At 42.8% G+C, this 17,827-nt stretch overlaps 1 protein-coding gene across 2 annotated transcripts in view; it reads right to left on the bottom strand.

The window, feature by feature from the left end:
- dpp10 (dipeptidyl peptidase like 10) overlaps positions 1-17,827 on the bottom strand; it is a 194,391-nt gene that overhangs the window by 47,855 nt on the left and 128,709 nt on the right. For both annotated transcript variants that reach the window (XM_084361483.1, XM_084361484.1), the window contains exons 4-5: positions 632-726; positions 457-531 (exon numbers count right to left, since the gene is read on the bottom strand). In XM_084361483.1, the coding sequence (XP_084217609.1) occupies positions 457-531; positions 632-726 (170 nt within the window). The remainder of the gene's footprint in view (positions 1-456; positions 532-631; positions 727-17,827) is intronic.

The following is a 17,827-nucleotide window of genomic DNA, read 5'->3' as shown; positions in this document are numbered from 1 at the left end:
TCAAGTAAAGTACAGATAGATACCTGAAAAATATACTTTGGTACAGTAACATCTACAAAGTATTTGTACTTTGTTACTTCTGGGTAACTGTTAACAAGTCCCACACTGAAACTAATCACACATCAAACTGATCATCTAAGCATTGATCAGAGCCTGACAGATATCGGCACATCAACACACTTCACACCGCCAGTTTAAGGCACCGAAGCTGACTCATAAACTCATTTATCAAAGGTAGAAAGTAGCTCAGCCTCTAACAGCTGCATAAGCATCTTGCATCAACGACTTTCACATGTATTGCAGTGTTTTTACATCATGGTACTGCTGCTTTCTACTTAAGGATCTGACACTTTTTACACCACTGGCAAACCAATCGCTCCACCCAGACCCCACTGTGCACGATAGGGGAGCTGTCTGCTTGCACCATACAGCAGCGTCCTGAAGGCTTTCACTCACCTGCTTCACATCATAAGCGAACAGCACATATTTCAGATCGGGGGAGACAGCATACTTGGCCACGTTGAAGTTTACCTGATGGAGATTAGAGAAGAATGAAGACAGTCAGACGATCATAATGACAATAATTATATGATGATAAAACCTCATAATTTACAGACGGGCGTGAACTTACAAATGTGGTGTTTTTCAGGACGATCTCCGTCTCGTTCGTGACGATGTTGAACTTGATGACGTGGCCGTCGCTGTTTCTGTAGATGACTTCAGAGTCTGTGAGGTAAAGAAGAAAAAACACATCTGGATGAAGCAAACTAGAAAAAAGTAAAGTACAAAAACTTCAAAGCAGAAAGCAGCCATCACGACTTTACTTTGAATCGCAAAGACGCCATTAAAAACGAGACTTTCAGAGCGAAACTGTTCCCTCGAATTAAAGAACAGTAACAATGCGGCAGACAGACTGAAACTTCTGCAGCTTTGATGTAATGTGATTAACTGTGAGAGTCTGAAGCAGACGAACACAAAGAGGAGGCCTATATTTCTCATCTTGGTAGGTAACACAGCATGTTGTTGTGTTGATGTCGTGTAGCACCGCCAGGCAGAACATCTCTCGTACCGGGCTGGATCGCCCGGACGTGACGGCTTTTTGTTTTTTTTGTGTCAGAGCCAAACGTTCAGAAACATGTAGCCCACCTCGGATGTCACGGTGCGGGGGGGATTGTCGCTGACGATAATACCTTCGTATCAGCGCGACGGCACGCACAAATATTTGTAATCTTAAACGTATGCACGCACACGCACACACGTACACAGAATACAAAGCAGCAGCTCTGAGGCATGAACGCAGCACTTGTGTCGGCCTCGTGCTAATTAACTGTTCGAATGCTCGACGTGCCGACTGGAAACAGGAAGACAGATGGAAGCAGGCGACGCTTCTCCCTTTTGTTCCGGCTATTTGAGATCTAAGTTGTTAATCTGTCAGAGTGGAGACGTTTCCATCACCAGCAACTGACAATGGTCCCTTGAGCAAGGCACTTCATCTTAAACCTCTCCAGAGCAGCAGGTTCAGGAGTAGTTAACACAATAACACGATAATTAAAGGAGCATTCTGTAGTTTTATGGGAAGAAATCTTAATGAGAAGAGAAACAAACTAAATAAACAAACTGTCTTTGTTTACACGACTGAATACACTGAATAAGCAAACAACACAACTTCATACTGTTTTACTCTGTTTATATGTGGCGGACCCTGCCACCTTTCTAGCTTCAAACAGTGTTCTGGGACCTTATTTTCCTCTGAGAACAGCTTGTTTATTCACTGATGGAAAACGTTTGTATTGTATTTAATATTGTAAATATTAAAATTCAGAGTTACTACGTAGTGCTCCTTTAATGTGAGATACTACTGGTGTCATCACCATGTAACTTTCCCAGTGGATAACTTATATATATAAATATTCATTATATTAAGTTTTCTTAACTTTATTGTTTAGATATCCAACGAGGCATTATCTAATGAAATATGCACTAATTTGCGTAGATTTCCGGAACAGACATCTGAAGATTCGATGAAGCCAAAATTCCTGTTTCATTTTGTTGACATACTAAAAGGAAAATTCTTTGACAGTCATAAAAAAGGAATGAAATGTTCAGGCTATATGCACAAACAGCTCTGTGTAAACCTTCAGGACATAGCCAGGAATAAAACTTTGTTTGGTGTGTGTAAGAGCTGCTGCAGTGGAGATTTCTGACTCAGAGTCTGATGAAAACGTCCTCTAAAGATTTAGACACCATGCTGACTGGGGAAGAAAATGTAACCTATAGATATCACCATGAAACGCCCCCAGTTAATGACTTACATTCAGAGAATCATCTTTTGTATTACAAGTTTTCTGATATTTAATGTTTAAACATGCAAATGAGGCTATCTTATCAAAGATCAACACATTTGCATGGATACAATAAACACTTAAATGTGCCATTTGGACATTTTCTGTCCACAAGTCTGAAATAAAACATGTAATGGAAGCAAAATCTAAAATTTGACCACGGCATCAGATTATGTCTCCGTGTGTCGTCCTCTTATCTGCGTTTCACCTGCTAACATTATGAACAACGCTGTGACAAACACGCTGTGACAAAACGGCACTTTCTGAGAATAAAGGAACCAGATGTGACAAACTGTGGGCACCCGACAGTAAAATGCAAACCACACATGAGTCACTGCTTTAACAAGCAACCAAACAACCAGCGTCAGAAAAAACAACTCAACAATGGAGAGGCATCGTCTGGTGACAGAGATGATATGAACCACATTAGACTTCTCACTTCTGCTTTTTAACCATTGTAGTCGACAGGTGATCACGTATGTTAATCAACTATCTTTGTGGTGCGTTCAGGAACAGCTGGGACAAATCCTGCTGATCCTACCTTTAACTTTAATAGTCCACAAATGTCCTTCAGAGGGAGACTCTTTACTCTGATACTCTGAGTACATTTCCGAGCCTGTACTTGATTACTTTTACTGGAGTAAAGAAGTTGAACCAGTACTTTACACAAGTATCTGTACTTTTCTGCCACCACTGCTGTTTTCTACCTAACATTTCTTAAAGATACATATACCTCTGATCCTCGTGCACCCTGTGGTGGATTTATTGATTTAATTTATTTGTTATTCAGGATAGAAAGGAACATTTATTCCTCATGTTTTGGTCTTTCTGGTGGAGTGAAGGCAGAACTTGTGTACTCGGGTAATCCGTTTCTATCAGCTTTTGTCGCCTCTTCCCAAAGCCTTCGTAGAAGCAGTCAGATGTCCGTCTGGCAGCGTAAACAAGAATACAGTGTGTGTGTTTGTGTTTGTCAGGGTCATGTCTGGGGCTCTGAGGTTATCCAGTGCCACTGGGACTCATAAGAGTAATGAACAGCTTCACACGCAGGCACAGCTGTCTTTACTGAAATCCTCTAGCTAATCCCAAACAGCTGGCGACGCTGCGTTTGGATGGCGCTGTGCACCCTGAGGAATAGGTTTTCCCCTGATCGCACGACGGTCCACAAAGTTTACTCCGGTGTTAACAAATCTGGTGAGAATAAAGCAGCGATAACAGAAAAGATTGATTCACGTATGATACACAGACGAAAAGTTGTCCTCACCAAAATAAAGTAAATCCGATGCTAAACTATCGTCTTATATATTAAACTTCCTTCCCGCAAATATGAGTTTCTGATGAGGTCATTTTTTAAAATATCAAAACAATCTTAATTTGATGCCCGGCGGTGTTAAACCTCAAATCAGCGTCCGCCTGCGAGAGAGATTAACATTTCGAGGCTGATAACAAGGAAGAGGCTCCTGTGATCTTTAAAACATTACGTTAGGTCTCTGCACCGCTCTGCACTTGTCTCCTTAAATAATGAAATGTTCGTAGCTGAAAAAGAACAAGCTAAGACTCTAATGTATAAGTTATGTCCTACGTCTGTAACCCGATGAATAATGAAACGCCTCGGCTTTTTTCCGCCACGCTTAACAGCACGCAGCTCAGGTGGACTCGTGTGGATTAAGTAATGGTCACTGTGCACGCCACCGCCGCAGCTCCTGTGTGTTAAAATGATATAAACCCGAAATAAAGGTCATTGCCGGCCAGTATTATCTTCCTTGATGTTAGGCAGACGAATGACGAACATCATTTTATAGCCAAAAAGGAGTTTCAGTTATAAAAATAACACATGATCAGTGCAGTAGAGTTACAGCCTTCCTCCTCTCTTTCAAAACCAGCGCTCTCGTCCCTCCGACTGTGTTGTGTTGTTAAGAACCGCGATCCGTTAAAGGGAAGGTGGTGTCCTTGTGTGAGAGGTGAACAATCACTGAACTAACAGCACCATTAGATGTAAGGAGGACACGCTGGGCCTCGTGCAAGAAACACTGTGACGGATCATGAGGAGGCGTTTGAGAAAATTAGCGTCATTCATCAGCTTTCTCGTTGGTACGATCAAACACAGTCCGTCTTTCTCTACAAGAAAAACACAAATTATTTTAAATTGCATGAAGGTTTTTGCTCATTAAGTACATTTTTTTAATCACTGATTGCACTGATTGTCATTTCTATAGAATAATGACACCGTCTGCATTTTGATCGGTTCCCTACAAACGTCACTTTTATGTAATTTTGTCTGCCGCCAGGCAACAACCTCCCTGGAAAAACAAAGCTGACTGGTGATCGACTCAGGCTGGCACCATATAATCTGCTTTCACGTCTCCATTATAGACTTAATGAATGAATAAAGACATGTTTTTTGGGGAAATGACTCGATTTTCTTTGCAACAACAGCACTAACAATACTTTGAAGCGATAGGGGGGCAGTTGCCTGTTTTCACTTTAATATGATACAGAAATAAACTTAGACAAAATATAAAACTTAATCCAAAATGAATCTTCTGATCATCATCGTCGTCAGGTTTCTCACTCTTGGTCTCACTCTGACAGCTGCCTCAAGGTCTTTCTGCACATCTCTGTCCAGTGTCATCATCTGTTGTCTCCTTTCGGCTCTAACATTTCTCTGACTGTCATGATCTTTGACCTCTCATATAAGTCATGCACCTCTTTGCTCTGATTACACGTCACTGGCAGCTCTGTTGATTCAGGCCATCTAAAACTGTTAGCGACACTGCTGAACTTGCATATTAAGTTTTCTTTGTTTATGTTTATGACCTGACTTTAATATCATGAGGTCGAGGGAGCAGTGGTTGAGTTAAGCTAAGGGAGAAGGCTGCTGAGCCAAACACCACTGTTCAAGACTGCATTTCAATATTTGTAAGAGTGACACCACTGGATATCTTTAAGGAGACATTGGGACAATATCAAGCCTTGTTTGTGGCAACTAAACTAATCTTTTCCTGGACCTAACAACGTGGTTTTTGTGCCTAAACCCAACCAGATCATAGGCATAGTGTTGGCATGAGGAAACATAAAGTTGCCACATGAATTCATTGCCAACATTTATTCTGGTGATTTGGTTTTGGGCCACAAAACAGTCCAGATGTCAAACCTGTTGGATTGAGGTGAAAATCCCCTTCACTTCCTGCCTGAACACACCTTCAGTGAAGCTGCAGGAACAGTTCAGCTGCTCAAAACATCTACAGAAAGAGGCAGCCGCCGACTCAGTTCCCCCCTGACATCCTCACAGGGCTCAGAGGCAGCCGCGCATTGATCAAAAATCAATCCCATGACGGCCACATGTGGATATACTGTAGTTATAATGACAATGTACTAATACGCTCTGCTTGAGGGAGAAATGTCACCAGTCTGGCTGTCACATCCACACAGAGCGTCGCAAAGCTTTTAACACAAGAAAATTCACAGCACGATTGCCACTGATACAGAATCTCACAGCACGTCACCAGGAAATCAGAAGGCGAGAAAAATATCTCTGCTTCAAAAAAACAAAAGCACACCATCTCACCCAGACTGTCAACTCCGAGTACTAATAGTCCTCGGAAATGTTCTGCCAGGTGAGTATTTATTCCCAAACAACTGGTAAACAGCCATACACAGGAGAAATAAATGAGGGCTGGGTAATCATATCTCTCTTCCTGTGTTTGTACTTAGTGAGCCTCCAGACACATTGTAATTTTCTCTTTGAAAATAGAAGATTTATTTGGGTTTTAACTGTCCGGCTCCAGAGTCTGCTGCCCACATAACTGTCAGGAAATAAAAGAGTAATCGGCCCGATGCCGGAAGGCAGCAATGAGAAAAAAAACAGCGTTCAGTACGAACTGTAGCAGCCAGTAATAATGTGTCACGTTTCCTAATAGAATGGCTATTTTTGATAACAGGAGGAAATGATATGCGAGATGTACGTGACACGATACAAATAATCAACTCTTTGTGCCGTTTGTAAAGCGTCTCTGCAACTTCTTCTACTGTGTTTGTTTGCAGGTTTGAGATACATAAAGTATGTTGAAGCCCCTCTGCACATACCTTCTGTGTCCTTTTGGTTTGGGGCTGTTTTTCCTTGTTTCCTTTGTTGTAATTAACATAAATATAACGATGTTTTAGAAGCTAATGTGCTTCCAATCTTCCTGCAACACTTTGTGCACAGAACCAGCTCCATAAAGAAATGTTGTTCTGCTGCACACAGCCCTGACCTTCACCGTGTCTAACACCTGTGGGATGGACTGGAGCACCGCCTGCGAGCCCGACCTTACTGCCCAACACCAATGCCCTTGAGGCTGAACATCACTATTACCAGAAAAGAACACGGTTATTGGACAATCCTGCAAAACCCCTTTATCACGTTCAATGATTGTCCATTGCAATTTAAAGAAAATGTTTTTTTAAAAATATCTGTGCAACTTAAAGGATTCAAGAGCTTCAAGTGCACCAATAAGTTAAGATTCAGTCATCATCTCCTCCCTCCATGCTGATGGAGAGTCAGGTGAAAGATTCGTAGCCCACAAAACATTTCTGGAGCTTCACAGCAAAACAGCATTGCAGCGTTCTCTATACAAGTGAAGCAGAGTCTCACTGAAACGTTACCAAACAATTCAAAAAAACCTGAAATGGCATAATACAAGTTTCCAGAAGCCCAGAGATCCCAAATTGATTTAAAAAGACGTTATTCACACCCTTTTTTTTCCACTGTACCCTCTCTGAAGAGGGGGCACAATATGACGGGTGTGAATAACACCTTTTGAACTCAATTTGCGATCTCAGGGCCTCTGGAGACTTGGAATAAGTCATTTTATGTTTTCTCTTTCGGTTGTTTTGAAACAAGTCCCCATTTACTCAGGAGAAAGCTGCAATGCTGTTTTGCTGTGAAGCTCCAGAAATGTTTGTATCCTTTAAGATACCGACCAATACACTTTATTAAGGTTAGTTAAAAAAAAAATGTGATCATGGTCAACAAACTGCAAGCTCCTGACGTGCTACTATTCACAGTCAAACCTCTTACTCTCTGCTTCACAACGAAAAGGCCACATCACATCCTGGATTGGCCCTGAACGTTGGCATTAGATGTAGATTGTGAGGTGTTGATTTTTGCGATATGGATTTATAATTTCTAGGGATGCTGGACTGGAATCAACTGCAATAAAACCTCCCAGACAGGTTCCAGGATTTGTTGGAAAGCCCTCCCTGGAAAAAAAGGGAAGCTATTAAAGCAGCATTCGTAAACCAGCTCATTAAATAAACACATATGGGTGGACTGTTTTCGCATCCACTCGGAGCTGGAAATGTACCACACGATATATATTTCCTGTATTGCATGTACAATCATCCCTCAGACTGTGTTTTCCAGACTTTTCTGGACACAGCTGCAGCTCCACCGGCTGCAGTCCCATAAGTACAGGAAGGTGGGAGGTTATAAACAGTGAGAAGCACATTTGAGCCTAACTGAAAGCCCTACCACCGCCAGAGGAGGAGGTACAGCCAATAGAGTGCAGAGTCGGGGGGGGGGGGGGTTCGATGTAATATGCATAGCGCACACTGAATTATTTGGCAATGGTTGCGTAATGCTCGATTGCTGTGTCTGCAGTCCCTGAGGTTTCACCAAATGTCACAGCTGGTCAAGCTCAAAGCCAACTTGTTAAAGATAGAACAGAAGCGCTCGGCGGTGCAGATGCTGACAGTAAATACGGCAGCACTGTAAAGATCCGGGGCCAGACGCTCGTAGTGCTCCTGTTTAATTAAAAATGGCATCTGTGGTTCACTTGCTTAGACGGTTTAGTTTTGCTTGTTGACGAACAAAAAGTAGACTCAGGATCACTTCTATCAGCACGTGTACGGGGATAAATATGCTGACAGCCTTCTGTTGGGTACAGAAGTACAGCTAGAATGGCACCTTGTAGAGCGAACGCCACATGTTACACCACCCATAACTGATTATCCATGATTTAAGATCACCATCAAACTGCACTCACTCATACTGTAGATACCAGCCACCTACGTAAATACTCTTTGCATCAAGATCCACGCATTATTCCCTGAGAAATTCATGAATATGTCGAAATAAATCCCTGGGCTTAGACTCATCCTCCAACAAAATCCATTCAGTAGTTGTCAAACCAACAAATGGAAACCTTGGCGTTGGTAACCAGACATTAAACCATCAGTACAATTTAGCCCAGTCGCTGATATAAAATGTTGGCTTTTCCTTTTCTGCAAACCACAGATACAGTTAAAGAAGCATGACGTCAGAACCATGTTGATGGTTCGGCGTCTTGTAACAGGGTGAGCGTAAGGGAGGGTAAGACAGCTGCCAAGTCAGAGACCACTGAGTGAGGCGGCATTTCAACATTTGTAATCATGAAACCACTGGATTTATTTTTAACTATAAGCACAGCGTTGTCACACCATACAATTGAATACTGAACCTAAAGAAACATACACGTTCAACTTTTTCATGGTTTGCAGAAACAGCAGCCAGTAAAGCCACAGACTCATTGTGGCTCAGACCTCTGTTAACTGATTCATCACATCATTTTGTAGGAGTATGCTTTGAGATGTGGGAGATTTTTCCCTAATGCTGGTGGAATAAACACACCCTGTGAGGGAAAGACTCAAACGCAGAAGAAGATTAATGACACAAGAGCTCATCTGGAGCTGCATGACAGCAACATTAGAAGCACAACAACCACTCAGCTGTTAATGAGCGCCAGTGAGTGGTAAACACGCTCCAGTCCGAGGACGAGTGGGTGTTGGAGGCCCGCGAGCACATCCGAGTGGGGCACGAGTCAACTGTGGCTGAGCTCCTCTGACGATTTCTGTTGGACATTAGATTGAACAACACGCTCGTGTCTGTGGAGAGTCTATAAACTCACTTCAAATTAGTTTTGACTTCAATCAGGCGAGAGCAACAGCAATCTCTACCTACATGACCTTCTTTCATTTAAACTTCATTTCAAGACAGAGTGAAAGGAAGTGTAATGTCGACTCTGATGAGCATTTTAGTGATTGAAATGTTCAGGAAAACACTCACACTCATTGTGATTCATTTGAGACTTTATCTGCATTTCTTCTGCAGAAACCAACTAAGTCTAGTTCCTGTGTCATAGTTCCTACCCATCAGTTTGCAGTCAATCACTGGTCAAACACAAAGCCAACAGCTGCTACAACCTCAGTACAGCTTGTATTCACAAACACAGGAAGCAATCTTGACCTTGAGCGGCAGTCGGAAAACAATCTCACCACACGGTCCGTTCAGCAGCTGCTCCGGAGGTTTTATCTTACTGTCTTTCTTTGTGTGATACGATCCAAAGCTCCAGATCAGCGGCTGAATGGTGAGAATGTTCTGATGATTGCTGTTTCCAAGGTCAGTGCTCAGGAGGAGGAAGTACTCAGATCTTTCACTTCAAAGACAAACAGCAGTATCACTGAGAAGAGTAGTGAAGTAGTGAAGTACAAGTGAAAGTCCTGCATTCGAAGTCAAAGTACAGACGAACACTTTGGGTCGGTGGGTCGGGCCAGTCAGTGGAAATGAGACTCAACAGTCAATTATTTTACATATTTCACCTCGAAGGTGTGAAAAGTAAAAGTACTCATTATGATGAATAATGTTTATTACTGGCCTTTAATTTCTGATGCATTAATGTGTCACTTCAACAGGTGTGTGTAGCGAGATTATGTAATTAGGATACAAAAAAAAAAGGTAGCTATACTACTATACTAAAGTTACAGATGAAAAGATGTTATTAGAGAATACACACTTTTTATTAAGGAATCAATAAAGTAATATGTTACCTGATCTTAACCTGTAATCTGAATCTGCAAGATATCAAACAAATGAAGCGGAGTGAAAGATGTATTTGTCTGTAGTGGAGCAGAAGTATAAAGTAGCAGAAAATGGAAACGCTCAAGTAGCTTAACATTGACAGTAATCAAGTAAATGTACTTAATTACTTTCCGACGTTGATCAAAGGTGTACTCCAGCTTAAGGTGTGTAAAACGTCCTTCAGTTGAAGACTTCAGTTCTCGTTTCTCTTCGGCACTTTGGTCGAAAGGTTTCTCGCTCACATCCTCTGTACTAGAATTTATTGACGATAATAAATTCAGAGATTAAATGTACAAATAGGCCACTGCACAGTTGATTTCATGATTGATCCATCCATAAAGTTTGTAGTGTCACATTACAGTACAATAAAAGTTCAGTGCCATCCCTCTGAACGTCCACACCAATCACTGCTGTATCAGATCACATCGCTGAGAGCAGCGTCCAATAAACCGTCTCCCGCCGCTCTGAATCTCCCGCCGCACTGTGACGGACAAAACCGGAGCAGACAAGTGCCTTAAATTAGAGAGCACCCCGACGATCCCTCTCGCCTGTAACTCGATATTTTTTTCCACCAGAGAAATAAACGAGTAACGTTCTCTCATTAGATTAGAAGATTAAGGGATAGATTAGCACAACACCTCCTCTGCAACACGAACCTTTTAGACATCATCAATAAAGAGATTTAATTAATTACTGAGCGTTATTTAACAAGCCGCTCTGAATCGTTTTAATTGACTTGTTGGGGTTGTGTGTACTGTCCAAGGGCCATGTGCCAGTGGGTTTGAATTTTTCTGTATTAACTCAGTTTCCGCTTCACTGTTGCCGACGGTGCACGTGGAAATGTTATGAACAAGCAGGGGAATTACCACAACGCTCTCGCCCTGCAGTGGTTTGCACGCGGGCATTTATTAGCCTTGTCCATCACGGCTAATGTGCCCATTTCATCTCCGCTCGTTTTAATTCTTCTACCCACGCGACACGCTAATGACGACATGCTTCGTTTTCATTAGAGCGGCGGATAATTTATGGGAGCAGGAAGGCGGACTGCTGGTTTCCGAGAGGCTCCTCTGACACCAACAGCAAGGTTTTGACTCTCACAACACTGGACATGCACGCTAAGAATGAGATGCAGCAGAGAGAGAGAGAGAGAGAGGAAACCCTTCACAGGCATATCTGCAATGCTGTTTTTTGTATTTTATCCAGACCACATTGTTCTGCTCTTCCTCATCCTCATCACCATCTAGAACAATGTGAGCTGAAGCAGGAGGACATCACACGAGCTCCTCTTGAGAATATTATTACTGAAGCGCTCCCGGTCCTTTTCCCTTAAAGCCGAAGTCTCTTCCCCCTCGAGGGAAGCAGCAGAGTCCTCTTCAAAAAGGTGCCTCGCAGCCTCCCAGCCTGCACCTGGATGCTGCACTGTTCTGCGCAGTCAGCACTTCTGCCTGTAACCTGCACTTCCCCCGCGGCTCTAACAGGAACATTTCCATTATCTCAAGGTCTTTCATCGCGAGGTCACCTCACCGGCACCTCGCTAAATACAGTAACATCATGTGCACAGCAAAAAGGACAACAGCACAGAGTTTCAACATAATGAGGTACAAAACCAGCCAGGAAAAAAATAACTGTGACCCCGCTGTGGAGTAATGAGTCACGGTATGAATTAATTATATCACATAATATGATTCTGAAAGTTTCTTGAATCAACTTAATTCCATTAGTTTTCAGTGACACTGGTTTTACAAGGCAAAATGTTGTTTGTTTACTTATTTATTGTCTTCAGAAGATGCACGGATGTACTTTAACATTGCTAACAATGACTTTGTGAGCTCTGACCTGCTAATCATTATCAATCAGTGTTGTAAAAAGTACCGGAAATTAAAAATACTTGAGTAAAAGAATACATCTGTGTTAAAATATTACTTTGGTAAGTCACCCATTTCGAATATTATTTAAGTAACAGAGGTATTTTTCTGGCAGTAAATGTACTGAAGCATCAAAAGTACAAACAAAATCAGGGTTTTAAAATAAAAACATTTAAAAAATGTGCTACTTTGCCTCAGATGCAGCACGTAATCTGCAAAGTAACAGGTAACTACAGTTATCAAATAAATGTAGTGAAGTAAAAAGTACAGTATTAGCCTCCAAAATGTTCAACACTTGAGTAAATGTACTCAGTTACATATCATTACTTATATCAATACGAGGCTCGGTCTCTTGATTAATGTCTCACTGGCTTTTTAACGAGAAGACTGAACTCTGTTAATGTTCCTTATATTTATATTCTCTGGTGTCACAAAGATCTCGTCAACAAATGACTGATTATAATGAGTCATATTAGTGTAATCAGGCTGCAAGTCTGCTGCACGCTGTGAATACTGAACAACACGTCTGAGACAGGATGACCGTCCGATCGATCAGGATCAGATATTGATCGATCAGGATCAGATATTGATCTCTGCGTTCGTGAGCTCGTGCACACACAAGTTATTTCATCTTTATTTTTACCAGGAAGAGCCGTTGAGATCATTTCAGATCTCCTGCAGGTTATTCCAGGACGAGGTGCACAGTGTGAAAATGCAGTTTTCCCCAAATGTGTTACCATGGTTACTAAGTGATTTACATAGCTTGTGCGGATCGATTATTAAATTCCTTCCAGATGGATTTTTTTTTTTTAAGATTATCTTTTTTGACTTTTGGCCTTTATTTGATCGAACAGATTAGAGAATGACAGGAAACGAGGGAGAGAGTGAACAGGGGAAGACATGCAGCACTGGGCCGGGCCGGGCCGGGCCGCTGCACAGGACTCAGCCTCAGAGCATGGGCCTCCCACACTACCAGGTGAGCTATCAGGGAGCGCAGCAGACGGATTTAATGGTACTTTCTCTTGTGAAATTGATGTAAAAATCACAAAACATCCACTGTGTCAAGACCAGGATTTGATTGGCAGCTTCCAGGGTCGGTTTGAACTGACCCAAAGTCACTGCAGGTGGATCCGATCTCAATTAAGCAAATTGTAAATGCTTCCAAGCTTTAAATGCAAACTTAAAAAAGTATTATTGTGTCCGCGACTCCAAGACACATACATCAGCTGTACTTATCCCCACTGTAATTATGTCAGTAAGCGATCTGTTTAACATTCAGGCCCAGCCTGTCCGCTGTGATAAGGGCAGTTGAAACCACACTGGAACGATCTGACGTTTTTCCCCGTCTCATTAAACCGTCAGGAGAAACAGCTCCAGCGATTTCTACTCATACAATCAAACACGAGCCCGCTGTAGCGTTTATCTGATCCCTGATCAGTTCAGCCACTGAACGATCTGTGTGGGTGAGGGAGCGGCGGGAGTCGAAGCCGGGAGAAATGCCAACCCTTTGATTTGCATGTAGCCCCGGAAAAAACTAAGACGATGCAATCAGGTGTAATCAGATATGGTATCTGATTGAAGATGTCTATATGTGGATAAGTGTAAATGAGAGAGACATAAATGTCGGCTGCAATCTGCACACAAGATGCTTGAAATAACAAGTATAGATAAAAGAGGCCTTTGATTGATGACCAGTCACCGTGACAACATTTGCATTGTGGGACGACGTTTTAGAAGGCGATGTAAAGCACACCAATAACAACGCAGGAACACACATGCAATGCCAATTATGTCAGCCAATTTGCTGCCCCGGTGCATGCTGGGAGGTTTGCCTTCATGTCTAGAAATAACCAACCCAATGGCCAGAATAAATGTTAGCCAAGAGCGTTTCTGAAAAACACGGATCAGTTAAAACTTTACGTTTCTTTAGGTTTAATCTTCAGTTTCTCTCTCGTCACAAAGCTGCACTGATGCTCTGGTTAGGTTTACACACAAAATCCACTCGGTTAGGGTTTGAGAAACATCATGGTTTGGCTCAAAATTGCTGTTTTGGTCAGCATGAATATATAATGAAGACGGCCCGCTGCCCGGATTTGGTGGCCACAAACACGTCAGCAATTGTCCTGAGGTCTCTCTAAAACACCCGGCTTTGTTGTCATTAAACACAGCTGGAGATGACCTGGCTCCCCATGAAAAATATCCAGTTTTGGTTGCCACAGAGACTGCTGTAAATGTCCCAGTGTCTCCTTAAAAACATCCGGGTTTGTCACCACAAACAATTAAACATCTGCACAAAACAAATACTATCTTAGATGTTGTGCTGCTGCACTTTTTTTCAGTGTGTGCTTCAAAAGAGAGACTCAATTACTCGACTATTAAACTTGACTCAGACCCAGCTGTCTTTACTCTTTTGCTGTAATTAGTATGCTGTTAGCATGTGGCATTTGTTTCATCATCAGCTCCCCTTCATCCGTCTTAAGATCTAAATAACTCTCGCTGGGCGGCACTACGAGCAGAAGAAAAGCTCAACACGTGTAACCTCACAAATCTCTTCCACACACGGCTTTGCAGTCGCTTTGCTGTGTCTGTGCGTTGGGAACAGTGTGGTGGGTAAAGTGGATGATTGGATGCGGTCTGGGTGTTGTATATATATTTATATATTTTACTTAAATTGTACCCGAGGAATACGGCATCCATTTTCCGGAGATGGACAGGTGGCAGCAGCATGCTTCACAGCCTGGCTCTAATTGGTATCCTGTGGATCTCGTAGCAGGCACTACCTTTTATTTACTTAAGTGGCTGAGTGGTCCTTAAAGGTGTCTGAGCCGTGCCGTACAGAGAATAATGAGCCGGTGCTGCTGTCTCTAACCTACGTCTTGTATATTCTGAGCGAAGAGCTCCTCGAGATGGACCTGAGCTACTGCAGCTCGTTGACTCCTCTTATTAATTTCTCTTCATCGACTGCTCCACAAGCTGCGGGCCTGATATGATCCACATCTGATTTGCATTGCAAAGCGAGAGTCGGTGACATGGTGCACATTACTGAATGTGTTAATCACACACTCATTAAAAAAACAAACATGTTTAGAGGGATGGAGGGAGAGGAGTCCCCCCAGTGTTTCCATCATTACTCATATTAGACCCACGTCGTTCTGCAGGCCAGTGTGCCAGTTAACCCCTCAGCTGCCACCGGAGTAAACGTGACTGCTCAGATTTAAATCGCTGCAGCGCTCAGAAAGTGTTGTGAAGACACGCTCCGATAGATTTCACCTCACATTTGAATATAACTGCTGCACTAATCTATATTTCCATAGTAACAATGAGTCAGATGACTGCGTTGAATGTGAAAAAGGCTCACACATTATAAATCCAGATTTTTAACAACCGCCTCTGCAGTTCTGCTCGGCTCTACAGGATGATGTAGCGCTTTCATTTCATTAATTTGCTTTGATGGTCCAGCCCTTCACTGATTTGGTTCAGTCTCAGCTTGTTGTTTTCCAGCTGCAGTTGTTTTCAGCGAAAGGCTGGAGATAAACTCAGAGTACAGTTGGTGAGCATAGCGATGCAGCTAAATAGTCGGATGTTTGTGATTCATCAGGTGGAGAGAATACAAAGTTCGCTCCTCGCTGACTGAAAATCTGAAAGATTGTTTTCTCGATTTTCTGAGCTCTCGCACTGTGAACAAAGGCATCAACGAATCATGTTGTGGGAAACAGACGTCACCTCACAACTCGTAACGGCAGACCTGTTGGTTGTTTATGTTTGTCATCACCGTATATGACAAAGGACACGTAACTATGAAGACAATAGTGGCCAAACCATGTAATTACAGCATCACGCCGTGTGTGTGGCTCATGAGCCATTCAGTCCAATAAAATTTGGAAAGTGTAGAAGAGCCTCAGTATTAAATCATTGTATTCTGTCAGGCACTAAACTGGAGGTTAGCTCTACGGGCCCCACAGTGTAAAAGATTCAGGTAGTTTTATATCCGGTGAGTCGAGCTTCTTTGGCTTCATGCGCCACTGAGCAGCTAGTATCCAGATTTCAACTCTTATATCCATGGAGTAACCTTGATTGCTCCCTGCACAGACAGACTGATATATATGTGGGATTTACCGACGGGGAACTGAAGCAGTTATCTTGATAAAAAACAGTCATTCTACCTCGCAGAGAATAGGAGTTGCCGGTCGACCGCTGCCTCGACCGGTTATTTTGTTTGTAACTTTGGTGTTTTAACGTGTTGACAGAACGGACCGCACTGGAGCCGTGGGGACACGAACGACCTCTCTCTACCTTGTCAGCGAGCTGGTCAGTGCTGCGGTGGGACGTTAGAGATCCCCGGGGTCCTCTTAGACTTCTGCAAGCTGGCACTGCTCTCCTGCCCGTCCTGTTCTGGGGAACACTGTCACAAAGTTGCACCGCTGCCACTGTGAATAGTTTAATCGAGATATATCTGCAGGCTAGTATTTGCAACAACCTGTGCACTTTACATTTTTTGTGTTCCCGTCCCCAGAGTGTAAAGGTCCTACATCTGATAATATTGTACGTTTTTCTCCAGATATCAGTCTGTCTGTGGCACTGGGCCCCACACCCACCGACTCCCTCCCCCAACGCATCACAAATGTTTAACTTTCATTAAAAAAGGTTCAGTGATATCTCCAAACAGCTTGTCAGTGAGGCGTGTAGCAATAGCAATACCGCACAGCAGTGGTATTTACAGCAGCATGTGTGGGATTGAGTCTAAATAAACTCAGTTTCACACTGGCCTTGCTCTTTTAATCTGATTTGCTGAAAGTGAGAAAAATACAGACGACCACCAGATGTTTTGAGGCATTTGCCTTTTTTAATCAAGCGAAACATTTAAAATGCGTCGCCTTCAGTCGTCAGTCAGGCGATGATGTCAGAGGATGTGAGCAGATTGGGGAATGAGAGACTATACTGCCTCCTTTGTCCCAAGAAGTCTATATTTAAACCCGCCATGTTTAATTCATCGTCAACCGTCGTCCTTTCACACCGGCCCCGTATCTGAGACTGAACATCAAATGTACCGAGGACTTAATGAAGTGAAATGTCACGGCCCTATGGCGGGGTTGTGCAGGTTATGGATGGATATGAATGTCACTCCATAATGCATCGGCCCTCATGACCCAGAGGGACAGCAGCACCGAGGCCTGTGTGTAAAGTAGATCCTCACACTGCAGCCACCAACACCTGCTTCTCTGCGGTGGCACTGTCCTGTTCAATGACTGCTTTTTAAAACAATAATTATTCAGTAAGCTTGTTTGAATCACAGGATTCATGTTGACGACAGCACAACTCCTCCAAGTTGGAGGTCTGAGTGTCTGTTTCCTTCCACAGAGCTGGATTATAAATCAAGTTGAATATGAAACCTTTATCGGGCTTTGCTGTAGTTCTTCTGTTTTGCAGTTTTGTCGCTAAGACTCGTATGTAATGAAACACGCACAGACCTTAAATTAGACACGAGGAGATTTAATATTTTAAGGAGAGGATCAATCAGAGCACGGACGATGGATTTCACCGAACTGGGTGTGTCGTGTGTTTGAATCAGTGCAGCTTCCCTGTGAGTTACAACAATACTGGACATTTCCACACATGATGATTTATGACCTGCGCCAATGCAGGAAGTAGAGTGTGTGTTGTTTATGTAGCATGAAGGTGTGGAGGTCAGGGTGGTGGATGTGATGTCTGACTTTCAGCCAGAAAACTGCAGTTTGTGTCCGTCACAG

This window comes from Pagrus pagrus (assembly GCF_965226575.1).
Source record: "Pagrus pagrus genome assembly, chromosome: 9".
NCBI lineage: Eukaryota > Metazoa > Chordata > Actinopteri > Spariformes > Sparidae > Pagrus > Pagrus pagrus.
The sequence above is the reverse complement of the archived record's forward strand: the minus strand, read 5'-3'. Positions and strand labels throughout refer to the sequence as shown.